Source organism: Eupeodes corollae, chromosome 1, assembly GCF_945859685.1.
Source record: "Eupeodes corollae chromosome 1, idEupCoro1.1, whole genome shotgun sequence".
Lineage (NCBI taxonomy): Eukaryota > Metazoa > Arthropoda > Insecta > Diptera > Syrphidae > Eupeodes > Eupeodes corollae.
The window spans coordinates 1,737,127-1,756,823 of NC_079147.1; the positions used below are offsets into that span (position 1 = coordinate 1,737,127).

Consider the following 19,697-nt stretch of genomic DNA (forward strand, 5'->3'; position numbering starts at 1 on the left):
CTTTCTAACAAGATAATGCACCAGTAAATTGTACATACCTCACGCACAACAAAATCGTGGATTCATTGGAAAAATGTTAAACTATTACCATAGCCCCCATATTCTTTAAAGGGTTTTAATGGTAAATTTAGATCTTGTCCTATTCAAGTCACACAAAAAACAAGTACTTTTTATGACTTTCTTCTTAATCCAACACATTTTTTTTCAATTCTAACCTAATACAACTTCATTCATTCCACATTTAGGTATTTCCAAAAAACCCAAGGGCTTTGAAAATAACGTCAAATAAAAAACGGAAAAGGCTTGTCCCTATCAATGTGATTCGAAGTGTGGTTTTTCAATTTAATAATTATTTCTATTATTATTATTATTATTATTATTATTATTATTATTATTATTATTATTATTAATAATAATGCAAATGCTTCCTTAGTTATATATGCTATATGTTTTTATAATGTCTTATATATTACAGAACAGCTCTTGTGGAATCGGTGGTCAGAAGAATGGGTTGTCTTATACGATGACTCAACTATGGCCTGGTTTACGGTTAGTTATCTTTCGTAACCCTCCTTATTTTCTAGTTAGTTATAGTTAAAATTCAATTTTTAACAGGAACCAGGACGATCATCTCCAGCGGGAAAAATCCTAGTCAAGGAAGCTCCTGAAATGTTGGCAATCGCGCATTGGACTGGTCAAATACCTCGAAGGCCGCCTCTACCAGAAGGCTGTGCCGTCTCGCAACTAATAGCACTTGGATCAAGGCGAAAAAAATCCAAAGTATATTGGATGCTAGCGAAATCTGAACAAGAAGTTAGGTAAGTACTTAATAGAATTTTATAAAATACTTTGAAAGCTAATAACTGTTTGGATTTGATGCTGAAATAAGTCATCTATTTCTCCTAATTCAGAAAATTATATGCTTCCTAGTTTAGAGAAATTCCGAATTCATGCGTATACTGATGTTATTGCATTTCTTCTTATTTTAAGAGTTTTCTAACCCCACACATCTTCTGAAGATAGGTAGTACTTTATTGGAATTCATTGAAAGGCAGTCATTTTAACAAGAAATGTTATTCATCGGTTTTCATGGCGCGACTGCCATTTTTATAAGGCACAGTGAATTGTACAGTTTTTTATCAGGGCTTTGAAAAAAATACTCCACATCTTTAATATATTTTTATTTAAACCCAGGATTTGATAATCCCAGAGCACTGAGCTATATTGTTGCTTAATTGAGTGTCCAATTGTCTCTAAACTTTATAAATATTTGATTAATTTCGGGCAGAATTGTTTTATTAAAGGACGCCTGGCGTACGGTCCTTCATCAGTTTTCAAACACTTTGAATTCGTCACTATACATTTTTGTGAAGATGTCTTCGACTATTATTTTGTTTCGATGCCTTTGGTTCATAACTATAGTTTCCATTCAGGTTCTTATTCTTGAATTACATTCTTATGATTGGTCTCGATGTTTTTACGTGGCAGCCCACCTTTATTTGGTCTCTAATTTGTAGCAATGTCAAGCAGAGATCAGCTTTTCTAATTTTTGTTATTCAACTCAGTTTTTTAAAACCCCCAAATAGCTTTATTATTTGATACAATAAAGTTCCTTCCTAACTTAACTTTGAGAAGTATTTTATTTTGTCGTTACTTTAACAAGGAAATTGCAGTTTTTGATATCATGCTTTTTTGCCGTATCCTTAAAGAAAATTTAAATTTAAGTTGATGCAGAAGCACAGTATTGGAAAAAAATGTATTGTTCGCTTTGAAGCTTGATTATGAACAAAACTGTATGCACATACATTTAATATCCATAAAAGGAATCTTGATTGACTTTTATCATATTAAAATCCTTATACGACAAGCCTACTTTTTTATCTGTACAAATTTATTAATTAAAGAAAAAAGCATTATTGGAGGAGAATCTTCATTACGTCCCACTTGAAACAATTCTGAAAAAAATACAATCTATCAACTTTGTTTTGCAGCAATCAACAACATTTCAAGCAAAAGTTTGACTTTGACAGATGAAATGTCTGGATCTGGATGGGCACGTTGCCGTTGTGCCAACGTGTAACAGCTAACAGAAAAGATTCAGTTCAGCCTGTAATCATTTTCCATTTTTTTTTGTTTTGCACAACTTAAAAACTTTTGTTTTTAAATACTACGTATTTCATTGTCAGCAGTCAGTGATGGTGATGATAAATACTGTCATATTAAAGTTTAAAGTTTAATAAGGTCATTGATTAAAAACTATATTTCTTTTTCTGAATGCCGTAATAATGTAGAAAACATGAAATTACAAAATAATGATGATAATACGTATCATCGTTAAAATTGAAGAATGGAACATTTTCAAAGTAAAAGAGAATCTCTTAAATTAAAAAAGACAATTTATTACTCTTTAAATGTACTTCAACAATATTTTAACGATTGGAAGATTAAATAAAGGCTTTGAAAACTCAGGCTATTTTTTTTAACACGAAAAAGAAAGGCCTATTTTTTGCCAAGTAATTTTCTTCTAATCAACCAAACCAAACTAAAAATCAAATGCTAAATACCTTATCGTTAACTTGGACAGTAAACTTACTTTCGTGTCTAAGAAATCATAAAAAAAAATGAATGTAACTATTATAGTTCTATATTCTTTTATTAATTAAATAAATTAATCAATACATCAAAGTAAAGTCATGAAAATAAATTTATATTTTTTAAACAATCATTCTATACGGATTACCTGCTTGGGGTAACTTCGCAAAAAGCTATAGCCGAAAGTTGCAAACTTCTCAAAACAAGTTGTTAAAAATGATGTTAAACCTTTCTTGGCATTTTTCAACCAACGAATAACACTTGTTAGCTAATGTTGAATTTATCTCTGATATAAATATAAAATTAAAAGAACAATATAAAGTTTTCTGGGAAATATCTGAAAATGTCTTAATTTCAAATTGAACTTCACAGTTACAATATTCAAAAGTCTGTTTTTTTGCACGTATTTTTTTGTACTGCTGTTAATTTATGAATGCTTGCTTTTATTTCTTTTTCTTGATTAATTTGTTTATTAACTTTTTTAAAATATTTAATTGTTCACTTACTTATTAACTTCCCATAGGAAGTTATTGTAATGGGTCCGATTTGTCAAATTGAAAATTTTGAAATTTCTCGACGTTTCAAGGTCCCTAGAGTCGAAATAAAAGATTTTTAGAAAGATGTCTGTGCGTGCGTGTGTACGTACGTTCGTACGTCCGTACGTTCGCGACGTTTTTTTCGTCGTCCATAGCTCAAGAACCAGAAGAGATATCGACTTCAAATAAATTTTGTTATACAGGTAATAAGGCAGAAAGATGCACAAAGGGCTCTCAAGAAAATTGCGTGGGTGGTTTTTTTTACCATAACAGTTTAAAAAAAGGTGAAAATTTTGGTTAACCCTAAATATCTTACGAACCAAAAACGCTAAAGACTTGAATTAAATTTTATATAATAAACTGTAACGTGATCTCAAAGAAGTATATTTTTTGAAATAAATCTATTCAACGGTTTTTTTTTCTAAATCAAAAAAACTGAACAAAAAATTTGTCACCTCCAAAATTTAACGACTAACATATGATTTCATCTCCAAAACAATTTTGAGCAACGGAGAATAATGTTTTTAAAATCTGATAAAATTTTGAGAAAAATCGAATTGACAGTTTTTTTTATAAAAAATAAAAATCTAAAAAAAACATTACTCAAAATTCGTAAAAATTAAATATCGATTCAAAAATCTTTTCAAAAACTTGAAATTTAAGCTTCAAGCTTATTCTATCTTATAAGAAATATTGTTGTAAACATTCAGTAAAATTTTGAGAAAAATCGAATTGACAATTTTCTTACAAAAAATAAAAATTAAAAAAAAAATTAATAAAAGTTAGTAAAAATTGATTTTCGACTCAAATATCTTTTCAAAACTTTGAGATATTGGCTTTAATTTACTTTTATCTTTCAAAAAATATTGTTGTCAACATTCAGTAAAATTTTGAACAAAATTGAATTGACAGTTTTTTTATAAAATAGTTTTTGTACAAAAAATTAATTACCTAAAAAAAATTTAACAAAGGTTGGTAAAAATTGATTTTCGACTCAAATATCTTTTCAAAACTATAAAATATTGGCTTCAAACTAATTTTATCTTATAGAAAATATTGTTTTCAACATTCGATAGAATTTTGAAGAAAATCGAATTGACGGTTTTTTACAAAAAATAAAGCTCTAAAAAAAACAATACTAAACCTTAGTAAAAATTTACTTTGACTCAAATAGCTTTTCAAAAATTAAAAATATTGGCTTCAAATTAATTTTATTTCACAGAAAATATTGTTTTCGATATTCAGTGATTTTTATATAAAAATCCAACCGTCCAATTTTTCATAAAAAATAAAATCTATAAAAATAGTACGCAAATTTGGTAAAATTGATACTAGTACATATAGACAAACTTTTAAGCAAGACAAATCGACAGACGGGATGGGAAGTTATCAGTGTGGGTCGCATCCCAGCCTCTTTTTTATTTTATTTTTAATAAACTTCTTTATTTTGTATTTATTTATTTCATTCTGCATATTTATTTATTCACTCATATATTTTATTATGTATTTATTTATTTGTTTATGTATTTATTAAAAATCCCCTAGGAAGTTATTGTAATGGGTCCGATTTGTCAAATTGAAAATTTTGACATTTCTCGACGTTTCAAGGTCTCTATAGAGTTTAAGAAAGGTGTCTGTGTGTGCTTGTGTACGCACGTTCGTACGTCCGTAGGTTCCCGACGTTTTTTTCGTCTCGTCCATAGCTCAAGAACCAGAAGAGATATGGACTTTAAATAAATTTTGAAATACAGATAATAATGCAGAAAGGGCTCTCTTGGTTAACCCTAAATATCGCACGAACCAATAGCGCTAGAGGCTTGAATTAAATTTATTATATATTTTAACGTGATACCAAACCAGTACACTTTTGGAAAAAAAATCCAATTGACGGTTTTGTTTGCAAATCGAAAAAACTGAAAAAAATAAATTTGTCACCACGAACATTTTACGAATAAAAATGATTTCATCTCCAAAACAATTTTGTGCAACAAAAAAAAAAAAAAAACGTTTTTAACATCTGGTAAAATTTCGAGAAAAATCGAATTGACCGTTTTCTTAGAAAAAAAAATAATAAAAGTTGGTAAAAATTGATTTTTGACTCAAATATCTTTTCAAAACTTTGAGATATTATCTTTAAACTACTTTTATCTTTTAAAAAATATTGTTGCCAACATTCAGTAAATCAGTATACACAGTTTTGAAAGTATAATAAAGAAATTTAATACAAATTAGGGAAAATATCCTAAGATTTGATAATGATCACTTAAAATCACTTAGTAACAACTAAAAATAATTAATAATATGCAATACTGGGAGAGAAAACTATATCAGATTTCAAAACAGACTTGTGACATTTGAAATTATAATCAGGAATAATGTTTTTTTTTGCTGTAATTTTGAATATCAACAAACTATATTTAAACAAATCAAAGTCTAAACTTTAGATTAACAAAAAAATAAAGATTCACCATAGGACTGACATGTTGACTGGCTTAGCACGTGTATCAACAAAAAATATATCCCAAAGTCTGGTATAGTTATGAGGGCTGCATATTTAATACCTCGCACGAATTTCAAATTTAAATAACACACAACGGACTGACGAATGAAACTGACTACAAAGTTTTTATTTTTTTTTAAATAAACTATAAACATTAAAAATTGTAGCAAATTGGTAAGTTTTCTAAAATCAATGATAATGTTTAATAGACAGTCGCTTAATTGTTGGTTTCCGGGGTTGTGACATGTGAAAGGACTGACGTCTTAAGAACTAATTGTGTTTTTTTAATAACTTGTATTCAAAATGAAGAACTGAAATTGGGTGACTAAATAAAGGTCTTTTCTTTCCATTGTTTTAAAATAAATTTTAAAAAAGAGGCTGGGATGTGACCCACACTTATTACTCCCCATCCCATCAGTCGATTTGTCTTGCTTAAAAGTTTGTAGGTTTTCGTGTTGGGTTAAAAAAGTTGTTAGTTGAATTGTTCCTAAAAATTATAAAATTATTAACCATGTTTTTTATATAAAGAAATAGTTTAGATTGAAAATCTAGTTTTTTTAAATACATTTTTAGTAGAAAACAAATGTTTACCAATTTAAGTAGCATCTCTTAAAATTTTAAAAAATTGGATAAATGAAATTAATTTGAGAGATATCAAGAACCGAACACCAATTTTACCAAATCTATGTACTTGTTTGCCGCAAGGACAATAGCATAAAAATTATTAACTATTATTCTCCGCAGTCCAACTGTCGCGAAGTAACAAACATAAATTTGCCGCCGGTAATTCAAAAAAAGAATCGCACAAATTCAATCAACGATTGTAAGTGCCCAAAATAAGGTAAAAAGAATTTAAACGACTTTAACCATTTGAAATAAAAAAGAAAACAGTTTTTATTTTACTTTGTAAATTCAAATTTTGTATTTTCGTTAATTTGTATGTTTCTAGGTAGAACTTCTTTATTAAGATTTCGAATTTGGAATAATTTTTCATGCATATTACAATTATTATAAAACCTCGGTCGTACAGCTGATTCCGCTTTTGGTCCAGCTATAGATCATTGAACTTTTAATTTCATCAATCTATTTTCCACCGTTGCTTGACCATACCCATCCATTGCATATGCAAATGCACACACAAAGCTTCTCCTCGCACCTCTCATCCTCTTCGTTTAGCTTAGAAATCACGATAGATCGACAACTGCTGCTTGACCATCCACTGCATACATACACAAAAAAACATCGCATAGTGGGAGGGGCTAATCATTTATAGGGCAAAACCTATTTTCGGAGTTAACTCCTACCAATTGATTATGATAATTGATGTCATCTTTCATGCGCTCCCAAATTTGGCAATAGGTACAATTATGTATGGACCAAACGATGAAAAAAGTATATGCATGTTTTGCCGTCGGTAATTGCATTAACTTTTGTAATGAGAATGCCGTCGGCGATTTGCATCTTTGATTTGCAAAATGTAGAAATGTAGATTTTTGGTTTTCAGATGAAGATGATGCATGTTGCGTCGCAACATCCTGCCGGCCCCCCCGGGACAGGAAACGATGACAACAAGGGAATGGTTGGGTAAACTTAAATTGATTTTCGATGTGATATTGTTGTGAAATGTTTGATCGTGGATCCTCGACGTGTGACGGGTACGTATGTACATGAAAAAGAAGAAAAGAAAAGGTAGGTATGGTGAATGGTGTGTGGCTATATTGGGTTGTAAGATATGGATTATTAGTTTGAAATGTATTAAATTCAGTTTAAATTAGTTTGTTAGTTTAAAGAAATATATATGAGAGATGTAAATAATGATTAAAGTGTGTGTGTGTGGGTTTGTGTGTTTGATTCATTTACCATCGGCAGGAAACAAAGTTTAGCTATAGGGCGCTTTAATGAAGCGGTTGCAGTTTTTATTGTGACGACACGAACTTTTCCATCCGTTCCAGGGTGCATGTCCGTAATTTTTCCGAGCCGCCAAAGAGTGGGAGGTGTTTGTTCTTCAGGCAAAAGTACGAGATGACCCACTTTGAGATCATTATTTGGCGTAAGCCACTTTGGACGCTTTTGTAATCGAACCAAATATTCAGATTTCCACTTTTTCCAAATATCTTGGTGGATTTTTTGCATAAGTTGCCATCTATCTAAGTGAGATTCTTTAAGTTGTGTGAAATCCTTTTCTGGTGCTGTGTTAAGTGCTGACCCAATCAGAAAGTGTCCTGGTGTCAAGATTGAGAGATCATCAGGATCTTCATTTACAGGACAAAGTGGGCGGGAATTTAAACAAGCTTCCACTTGAGTGAGTATGGTCGCGTATTCCTCAAAGGTAAGGGTGTAATGCCCGATAACGCGCTTTAAGTGGTATTTCATGGACTTCACACCTGCCTCCCAAAGACCACCAAAATGTGGAGCAGCAGGGGGGTTGAAATGCCATTGTGTACCGTTCTCTTGAAGAATTTTTGCGATGTCTTTTGTCCACTGCTTTGGCATGAAGTTTCTCTTAGCATCCGTGATATTTGCAGCCCCTTTGAAATTCGTACCACAATCGCTGTACAAATTTGAACATATTCCACGGCGAGCAGTGAAACGTCTAAAAGCTGCGATAAATGCGGATGTGGTGTAATCGCTAACAAGCTCGAGATGAACTGCTTTTGTGCAAAAACATACAAAAATTGCGATATACGCTTTTGTAATTTTGCTACATCGACCTTTCCAAGCTTTGAGTTGAACAGGACCAGCATAATCAACTCCCGATGTTTGAAATGGGCGCGCTTGACTCACTCGCAACGTTGGCAAGTTGCCCATTTTCTGCTGCATCTCTGTTGCATTGAATCTGTAGCATTTAAGGCATTTGTGGATACATTGTTTGACTGTAGATTTCAAGTGTAGAATCCAATATTCCGATTGAAGTGTTGCCATCATTAATTGCTGTCCACCATGAAGAGTTTTCATGTGGGTGTCATGGACGATGAGTGACGTAAGAAAGTTACTTGATGGGAGTATTATAGGATGCTTTTGCGAATACGGCAGATTAGCATTTTCTAAACGACCTCCAACTCGTAATATACCTTTTTCATCCAAGAATGGTGAAAGTTTCGCTATCTTGCTTCTTTTAGAGACAATTTCTCCCCTACTTAGTTTGGAGATCTCTTCATTGAAATGCTCCTGTTGTATAAAGACAATTAAACGTAATCGTGCTGAAGCTACTTCATCAACTGAAAGTGGTCCACGCACACGAGTTTCTAGTTTCTTTGCCTTAAATTGAAAATTTGTCAAGAATCGACGCCAGTATGCTGCAGCTCGATATAACCGATTAAGAGATGAAAAACGATTGAAAAAAGATTGATTAGATTCAAAAGTAGTGAAGTGAACACAGAGCTGAAAAACATTAATTATGGGGTACCCAGATGATAGCAATTTACTTTTGTTTTTTGAACTTTGCGACCCTTTCATTTCCAGTTCTGTAGGTTTGAGTTCAACAGGCGTATGAAGACTTTCATCAAACGATTTTAGGAATTCAGGACCATGCCACCACTGTCGATTCTGAATGAGATCATTAGGAGAGACTCCTCGAGATGCAATGTCAGCGGGGTTCTCTTTAGATGGAACGTAATTCCAATGGCCAGCATCAGTCAGTTCTTGGATTTCTGCCACTCTGTTGGCAACGAACGTTGTTCTCAGGTAGGGTGCGCTTTTAATCCAAGCTAGCGTAATTTGAGAGTCGCACCAAGTGAACAGTTTTGCAGATTGAAGTTCCATCGTATCCACAGTGTGTACCAACAACTGTGCCAGAAGCAGAGCTCCACAAAGCTCCAACCGAGCTAAAGATTTAGTTTTAAGAGGTGCCACTCTAGTTTTTGACACGATGAGATTAATGTTCGTTTCATTTCCGGTGGTAACTCTAAGATATATTGCTGCCGCATATGCCTTTTCAGATGCATCGCAAAATCCGTGGACCTCGACCTTTGATTCATTGGTGAGATTTAACCAGCGGGGGATCTCGATGGCCTCTAAAAGGCTCAATCCAGCTTTCAAACTTTGCCACGCAGAGATGATTGATGGTGGGAGCTCAGAATCCCATGTTTGTTTATCTTTCCAAGTTTCTTGCATTATTATTTTTCCGACGATGACGCACGGTGCTATCCAACCCATTGGATCGTACAGGCGAGCAAGATCTGATAGTATAGTTCTCTTTGTAATTTTTGTATGTTCTGGAAGCGAGATTTTAAATGCAAAAATATCCTTTGCAGGATGCCACTGAACGCCAAGAGCTTTTATTGCATTTTTTGCATCAAACGATAATGGGATTTGTACCTCCCTATCTTCCTCTGGTACAGACATCAACAGCTCCTCGCAGTTACTTGCCCATTTTCGTAATGGAAACCCTCCTTTTTCCAACATCTTTATGAGCTGTGTCTGCATCTCCACCGCCTCTATCACTGAGTCTGCCCCGTGAATTACATCATCGACGTAGAAGTTTTTTAAGGCTATTTTCGATGCAAGAGGAAAATCATCACGTTCATCAGATGCCAATTGTTGGAGCGTTCGGATGGCTAAGTAAGGTGCAGAGGCCGTACCAAAAGTGACTGTGTTAAGGCGGTATGCCTTCACTTCTCCTCCTTCTACATCTCGCCATAGCACAAGTTGGTACATTGAATCATCTGGAGTGACCCAAATTTGCCTATACATTTTAGTTATGTCGGCTGCAAATGCTACTTTAAATCTTCTAAACCTTGCGATATGGTCAAAGACGTCATCTTGTAATCTAGGACCAATATAAAGATGATCATTGAGCGACGTACCATCGGATGTTTTACAAGACGCGTCAAAAACAATCCGCAGTTTTGTAGTCGAGCTAGCTTCTTTTACCACGGCATGGTGAGGTAAGAAGTAGTGAAGAGAATTAAGCGCAGCAAGTGGTACCTCAGTCATATGTCCAAGCTCTTTATATTCATTGAATACTTTTGTGTACTCTTCTTTGAACAACGAATTTGTTTTGAATTTTCTTTCTAATTGTAAGAATCGTACAAGCGCTGACCTTTGAGATAACCCTATCGAGGGATATGTTCCTTCTTTGAAAGGAAGTTGGACAACATATTTTCCATCTAATTGTCTCTGATGTGTTCTGCAAAAATGCTTTTCACATTTTTCATCATCTGGTGATAGGAACTTTCGATCTTGAATTTCTTCAAGTTCCCAGAACTTTCTTAGCATTTGGTCTAGGGATTCAGATTCAGTTTTGATGTGAAAGGCTTGTACTTGTGAGTGGCTGTCGGGCGAAATGCCTCCAGACAGAACCCAGCCAAGCTCTGTTCTTTGGGCTATAGGGGTCCCTTGTGGTCCTTTTATTAATCCTTCAAGGATAATGGAAGAGTACGCATCGCTGCCTAACAAGATGTCGATTTTACTTGGTTTGTTGAATTTAGGATCTGCAAGTTCTATATTCTTAAGATGATTCCAATTAGACATAGGTATCTTATGCGTGGGAAGAATAGCTGAAAGTTTTGGAAGGACCAAGGCATTTAACTGAAGAGTAAAGTCTTTGTTCACGTTAGACAAAATCGTTAAAGTGACCTTCCAATTTGAAGTACTTACATTGCTCTCTCCAACGCCAATTACTTTAACGCGATTCTTTTCCTTTTTCAAATTGAGAAGTTGAGCGGCAGACTCAGTAATGAAAGACGATTCTGACCCTTGATCTAATAATGCTCGCAGCAGCAACGGTTGGCCAGCAGGTGTCAAAACCTTGATGAGGGCCGTAGCCAGAAGAACAGGTGCAATTTCGTTTTCGGCTAGACACGCGTTATTTGCTGAAGCAATTGCAGTTAAAGGTGCAGTGCTTTCTGATCCCGATTGGGAAGTATGAGCGGAAGAGGAAGTCGCTTTGTTTGATTGTGGTACAGGAATGTTTTCGGTGACCTGTGTTGCATTAGCTGCATCATTTAAATGCAGTAACGAGTGATGTTTTTGGTGGCACGTGGAACACGTGAATGTGCTTGTGCAGTTTTGAGTAAAATGTGAATTTGAAAGGCAGTTAAAGCAGAGATTATTCTTTTTAACAAATTCATGCCTTTTTTTTGCATTATATGCTTTAAATTTAAAGCAATTTCGAATAGAATGTAAGCCCTGACACAGCGAACATTTATTGACATTTTTAGAGTTGTGAACACGAACCGTATTTGACGATGTCTTTTTAGATTTTTGGTGATTTAAACCTGAGGAGGACTGTCCAATGACATCCAATGTCCTCGATCTCATCAAAATGAAATCTTCTAAGACGCTGTATTGAGGATAATCAACATGCGTCGAAATATGTGATTCCCAAAGCCCACGAGTTGTATAAGGAAGTTTTTGTACTGTATGAAATATGAGAACATCTTCCCACGATTCTACAGCTACCCCAAGATTTTTTAATGATTGCTTCGCTTCGTTTGTCGTATCTAATAAGAGTTTGAGCTCTTCTGATGACTCTTGAGTTATTTTGGACTGATCGAAAAGAAGTTTGAATTGATTATCTTTCAATAATCTTATATTTTGAAATCTTTTCACTAACAACGCCCACGCAGATTCAAAATTTGTGTCTGTATTTCGAAGAATTCGAGCCGCCTCACCGGATAAATTACCTTTCAAATATTGGAGTTTATGAGCATCAGATATCGAAGTATTCTTATTTACTATTGCTTCAAACAACCCTTTAAATTCTGGCCACATTTTAAGCGAACCATCAAAAGTGGGAATTTTAATTGGAGGGAGTTTAAGTTCGACTGAGGGTGATGGCGCATTTGATCCGATCAAAGACTTATTCTGAAAACCTTGGCTTTCAATTTTGGAAATCTGCTCTTTTAACTCGCACGAATAATTAAAGTAAATTTCTTTTAAATTATGAAAAGTAAGTGCATCCATATATTTAACCTTTGCTTCTTCAGTAGGGGCTTCAACGATTTTCTGATGAAGGACTCTAGCCTCATCAAAAGAAGTTTCTAAATTAGTTAAACGCACTTCGTTCATGTGTATTGTATTTTTTGATGAATCTAATTTTTTGTATGCTTTATAGTCAGCATCTAAATCTTGTAAAGTGGTGTGAACCGCATCTATTAAACCAGGAAGTTTGCTCTTACTCATATTGAAGTCAAAGATATTTAATTAATTACCCAGAGAACACACAACACACGTTTTAATTAAGATCAATGTGATCAATAAATTAAAAAATATAAGATAATGTTTAATTAAAAGCCACACACCTGTAGTTTTGCGTTGCTCCCTCGTTGAATCAGCTTCTTATAGACCAAATCTTCACAGGATAATTTAAAAAAATTGACCACACGAACTTGTTGAACAAATGTTTTTTTTTTGTTTATCCGACACACGAAACGATTGTCTTTGAGATACACACGAACGCGATTGTCTTTGAGGTTTATTTTAACCTATACGCACACGAAACTATTGTATCTTTTTTTCACGCACTTTTTGATTGTTTTTCTATTGTTTAATGATCCTTTTTTGAATCCTTTATATCCGGCTCGAAGGACCAATGTTTGCCGCAAGGACAATAGCATAAAAATTATTAACTATTATTCTCCGCAGTCCAACTGTCGCGAAGTAACAAACATAAATTTGCCGCCGGTAATTCAAAAAAAGAATCGCACAAATTCAATCAACGATTGTAAGTGCCCAAAATAAGGTAAAAAGAATTTAAACGACTTTAACCATTTGAAATAAAAAAGAAAACAGTTTTTATTTTACTTTGTAAATTCAAATTTTGTATTTTCGTTAATTTGTATGTTTCTAGGTAGAACTTCTTTATTAAGCTTTCGAATTTGGAATAATTTTTCATGCATATTACAATTATTATAAAACCTCGGTCGTACAGCTGATTCCGCTTTTGGTCCAGCTATAGATCATTGAACTTTTAATTTCATCAATCTATTTTCCACCGTTGCTTGACCATACCCATCCATTGCATATGCAAATGCACACACAAAGCTTCTCCTCGCACCTCTCATCCTCTTCGTTTAGCTTAGAAATCACGATAGATCGACAACTGCTGCTTGACCATCCACTGCATACATACACAAAAAAACATCGCATAGTGGGAGGGGCTAATCATTTATAGGGCAAAACCTATTTTCGGAGTTAACTCCTACCAATTGATTATGATAATTGATGTCATCTTTCATGCGCTCCCAAATTTGGCAATAGGTACAATTATGTATGGACCAAACGATGAAAAAAGTATATGCATGTTTTGCCGTCGGTAATTGCATTAACTTTTGTAATGAGAATGCCGTCGGCGATTTGCATCTTTGATTTGCAAAATGTAGAAATGTAGATTTTTGGTTTTCAGATGAAGATGATGCATGTTGCGTCGCAACAGTACTATTCCTTAGATTTTATTTTTTTTATGAAAAAAAAAGACTGTTGGATTTCTATAAAAAAAAAACGACTGAATATCCAAACCAATAATTTCTGTGAAATAAAAAAAATTTAAAGACAATTTTTTTAATTTTTGAAAAGCTATTTTAGGTTTTTATTTTTTGTAAAAACAACTGTCAATTTGATTTTTCTCACAATTAGCTGAAAGCCATAATTTCAAATTTTTGAAAAGATATTTGAGTCGAAAATCAATTTTTACCAACTTTGAGTAATGTTTTTTTTTAGGTTTTTATTTTTTATAAAAAAATCTGTAAACCCAATTTGTCTCAAAATCTTACCAGATGTTAAAAACGGTAATTTTCGTTGTACAAAATTGTTTCGGAGATAAAATCATTTTGTATTTGTAAAATTTTCGAGGTGACAATTTTTTTTTCATCCGTTAATTGTTTTTTTTTTCAAAAAACATACTTGTTTGGTATCACGTTACAATAAATTACATAAAATTTAATACAAGTCTTATGCGTTTTTGGTTCATGAGATATTTAGGGTTAACAAAAATGTTTACTTTTCTTTTAACTGCAATGGTAAAGAAACCACCCATGAAATTTTCTTGAGAGCCCTTTCTGCATTTTTCTGCATTATCTTCTGTATAACAAAATTTATTTGAAGTCGATATCTCTTCTGGTTTTTAAGCTATGGACGACGAAAAAAACGTCGCGAACGTACGGACATACTGACATACGGACATCTTTCTAAAAATCTTTTATTTCGACTCTAGGGTCCTTCAAACGTCGAGAAATGTCAAAATTTTCAATTAGACAAATCGGACCCATTACAATAACTGCATATGGGAAGTTAATAAATACAAAAAATTGTAATCTCAATAAAATATAATAAGACTTTGTATATATTGGTTGATGACATCGAGTTACACAACATTTGTATATACGTAATCACCCATATAAAAATTAATTTATTTCGCTCTTTAATTAAGGTACCATTCTATATTTAATATCAAGAACTAATGTGATATTTTTAGCTACAATAAAAATTATTAAAAAAAAACAATTGATCACAGCAAGACTCTTTATCTTCTGATTTTTAAGTAAATTTTAAAATTAAAAAAACGAATAAGAAATAAAACAAATACCTACAGAAAGAAAATCAATTTCCAATCAAATCAGAATTAATGCAATAATACTTCTTGGAACCAAGACAAAAGTACAAGACATACCTACTAAAAGGTATATGTATCTTAAAAGCGAATGAATCATTCTTCGTCTATGATGATTTTTTTTCTTCATTCATTTTAAGATGAATAAAACATTATCATCGTTCTAGCACATTCCGGAAAGTCCTTGAATATGGTGCTTAAAATGTAGGTAATCCTTTAACCAAACCTTAAAAAAAAAAAGAAAAAGCACTTGGCTCGGAGATAATATTTATTTCTAACAACCGAATAGCGTAAGATTTCACAAAACCCAGAAGAAGTGGAAAAAGTTTGAAGTTTTTAGGAAGTCAAACTTTTTGAAGAGACCAACTAATCCATCAAACCCAAGAACATTTTTTTTATTATTATTATTTTCCTATATATATCTGTGATGTATGGGACATAAGACCCGAAATGCATATAAATTAACAGTGATGTGTTAAATAGAGCAAACAGACAATGACTTATTTTGGTTTTAACAAATTTAAAAAAAAAGAAAAACAAAACGTATTCAGACTAAATTAAAGTAAATCGCAGTCAATTTGGGTATTATTTTGGGTTTTATTTTATAATTGTGGTCAAGTACTAATGTCAATCTCCATCTTTACTTTGGATATGGATAGTGCCATTTTTTGCTTCTTATTTTAAACTTTACATGAATTTAATATTACCCTGCCTGGTGTCTACTCTGTTTTTGGGACTTTTAATATGGTACAAATTCAGAAGTTGAATAGGATCTTTCTCCGTCTATAAATTAATTGTACTAATATTGTACATTGTTATGATTTCTATAAAGAAATTGATCAGGTTAAAGTGAAATCGCGTTTTCGTTGGTAATACAGAAAACAGTGTTGATATACGGGAAGTCTATTGTGAGGAATTGAGAAATCCGACATAGCCGTTCGGATTCGGCTTAAAACTGTAGGTCCCTTCCATCCTTGACAACATAACTAGTGCACAGGAATGGCTGAGAGTTGTTAGCCAAGTTCTCAACGGACTGTTTCGCTACTTAGTTTATTTTTTATACGGGAAGTTGAAAGCATTACAGACTAAAAACTAATGAAAAATTTAAAAAATTATATTTCGTAGAGAATTTCAGTAACTACATTTTGTGGACACACTTCATTTTGTAAAATACATGAGTAAGGTAATAAAAAAAAGCATATCGAGTGCGCTTAATATACAATATACTTATACGTATGTAACACGATAACATCGTCTTCGATAGCTGATTATCGAGTAGTTATTTATTTTGTACCTTTTTTTCAAAAAAAAACTTTTTTTTAGGAAGTTTCACTCGATTTTATAAAAACAAGCACAATTCTAGACTTTTTTTCTTTTACTTTGGATTTTCAAAACAATATATTGAAATTCCTCCTGACTTTAAAGTAAATCTTTTTAGAAAAAAAAAATATTTTCCTCAAAATAATACTGTTTTTTAAATCTTTAGTTTATAGTCACACATCACTGTGAATGAAGTGAAGTGTATATGATATTATCATGTGACTTCTTGAGAAGGTATCGATTTTGTTTTTGTTAGTTTTTTTGATTTGTTTTTATGCTGTTGAAAAACATTCAACTTTATTGATGAATAAATTTTCCTTTTTGACATTTTCATTAGAAATGTTTTAAGCGTGAGGCCACAAAATTATAGCATGTACAATGTACAATGTATACATAAGTGTATGTGTCATTCTGCGATATGAACTCGTTTTTCTTTTTAAGTTTATCACATTAATTGTTAATGAAATTTGTGCACATCAGAAAATTTTACGAATTTTATGCTGAAAGTGGAATGGTAAACTGGATAAACTCAAATTAAAAACAAATATGTATAAAATAATATCAAAACATAAAATAATTTTTTTTATAGTGTTTGGATACTTCAAGTTATTAAAATTTTCTAAAAATTTTATGGACAAATTAAGAATATCTAGCGTTTATTTCCGAATTTTTGGAAGTATTTATTTTTAAGGTGGGTTCAAGGGCGGATCCAGACTTTTAATCAGGGCGGAATCACACAGCCCTTCCATTCCTGACAACAGTACTCGCACACAGGAATGGTTGAGAGTTGTAAGTCACTAGGCCCTGGTTCAAAACTGACTGTTGCGCCACCCAATTTATTTATTTTTTTATTTCTAGGGCTTACGTGACAACCATAATTATTAGATTATTTAAGAAAACTTGCAAGATATGATCTAATTATTTAATTTAAACGACACCCTACCTATGAAAGTATTTCAAAATTTAAGCAGCTTTCTAAATATGCAATATTTAAAAACTAAAAACAATCCTTCAGAGGGTGGTGCATTTTACTCAGAAATGTAAGAAATTATATTAAAAAGAGGCTTTTTTTTAAATGTAGTCTGCTCTTATTGGCAAAAATGTGAATAGCGCTACAAAAATATAGATGCCGGAACCTAGGAAATAAGAAAGTTTGGCAAAAAAATGTGATCTTTTTTCGTAGGAAAATAAAACAGAATCTTTTTTGGACTCAATTCTGGGATTCTATTATTATTTTCGTTATCAGTCTGCTTACTCGTAAATTGGAGCTGATGCTAGAAGACAAATTCTTAAAAAATGACTGTTTTGCGTGAACTTTTTGAAAATATTTAGATTTTAAAGGATGCAACACAACTTAAAAATTGTAGAGAGAAAAACATTTGGTTTTTCAACTTAAGAAAAAAGGTGCATTTAAGTACATAATTTCTCTAACAGTAAATAAAAAAAATTAGTTGGGAAGGAACAATAGTGTGGCACTCACAAATTACACGTTGCAAAATCTCTTTCCACTTAAGTTCTCGAGAGATTCAAAGGTTTCAATGAATATGTATAAATATTTTATTGTTTTTCAATTTGACGTTATTTTAACGAAATTGTCACTTTTTAAAGGCAAATATCAAGTTGGCTTACTCTTATTCAATGGTCTTCTTAAGAACCTTGATATATTTGCTCTTTAGATGTGTCTTGTGACCCCTTTCCAGCGTATCGTCCATTAATCGAAAGTTGATGAATTTGTGATGCGCGAATGGAATAGGACTGCATTTCGGCTTTATATTATTGTCTTGGGAGGTACAGTCCGCGTAAAAGCAACTGTTTATTGACGATCTAGCACGGCATTTTTTGAATACTTATCTTATAACAAGAGTTTCTTAAGGATAATATAACGTATTCTGCTAACTTTAAAATCAATTTTGTACTTTATGTTATATAAACGAAAATATTTTTTTCTAAGGAAATTTACCTAAAGCAAGAGGTAAAAGCTTTTAATTTTCTTTTTTTTTACATAAGTTTTAACACTTCAGAATTTTCAGAAAGTATAGTTAGCTTATACTATAAGCTATAAGTTAAGAAAGATGGTGGAAACCAAGAGGTTAAGTTTAAATAAAATAATTTCGTGGCTAAGTTTTTCAAAAGCTTTAGAAAAGTCAGTCTATACGCTGTCAACTTCATAACCTTGTTCTAAAGCGTTTGAACATTATGTATGTTTGAGAATGTGAGAGATTTGTATCGGTTGATCTTTTTTCAAAAAACCATGTTGCTGTTCCCAAATGAGATTTTTATTTAAAAATCGTGCACTTTCACAAACAACTCGTTCAAACAATTTAGAAATGCAAGAAAGCTTTGCAATCGGCCTGTAGTTTATTATATCCATCATGTTACCTTTCTTGAAAATTGATGTTGGGAATAACTTCCCATATACTGGGAAATGTGCCTGTTTTAAGAGAAAGTTTGGATAAAAACATAAGGGTTTCAACTAAAGCATTAAAACACTTTTTTAATATTATCGGGGGAATATAGTCGGGACCGGCTGAGCAGTTATCATTCAAGGCGGATAAAAGATCAAGGACTGTACTCTGTAGCATAGGGATATGACTACAGCTAGTTTGCGAAAAGGAGTGAAGATCATGAAAATATACTTCTTCAACTTCTTCATGTCTATACACAAATGACAAGGGGGTTAAAAGTAAAGTTAGTAAATTCAGAAGCCATGAAGAGACTCTTTATAGAGATTCTACTCAGGTCAACTCAGTGTATGGAGTTTGCTAAACACTCGTTATAAAATCGATTTGTTGTACATGAGCGCTAAAATAGCTTCGAAATTTAGTGCTTGAAAATAGCTAATATAAAAGCAAACAAAATAGTTTGTTTACTGGTCCATGTACAGCAGACAAATATTCTTAAAAAAATTACTCAATGACTGGAATAAGCTTAGATTTTTGAAAGATATCAATATGTACAAACATGAAAGATTGGTGATTCAGTGACAACTTACTTTGGCTAACTTCCTTCACTCCAGGAGCACAAATTCTTCTTTACATACAATTTTATTTGACATCATGTACAAAATATTCGTTATTATAATTTATAAGTAGTCAACTAAATAAATAAATTAGGTGGAGCAACAGTCCGTAGAGAACCGGAGCCTAGTGTCTTACAACTCCAAACCATTCCTGTGTGCGATTAATTGCAGGGATGGAGG

The 19,697-nt window shown here is 32.5% G+C and overlaps 1 protein-coding gene across 1 annotated transcript in view; it reads left to right on the forward strand.

The window, feature by feature from the left end:
* The window catches only part of LOC129940614 (uncharacterized), a 54,614-nt gene that overhangs the window by 15,232 nt on the left and 19,685 nt on the right, over positions 1-19,697 (forward strand). The window contains exons 3-4 of the mRNA XM_056049003.1: positions 476-549; positions 616-818. Coding sequence (XP_055904978.1) covers positions 476-549; positions 616-818 — 277 coding nt within the window. The remainder of the gene's footprint in view (positions 1-475; positions 550-615; positions 819-19,697) is intronic.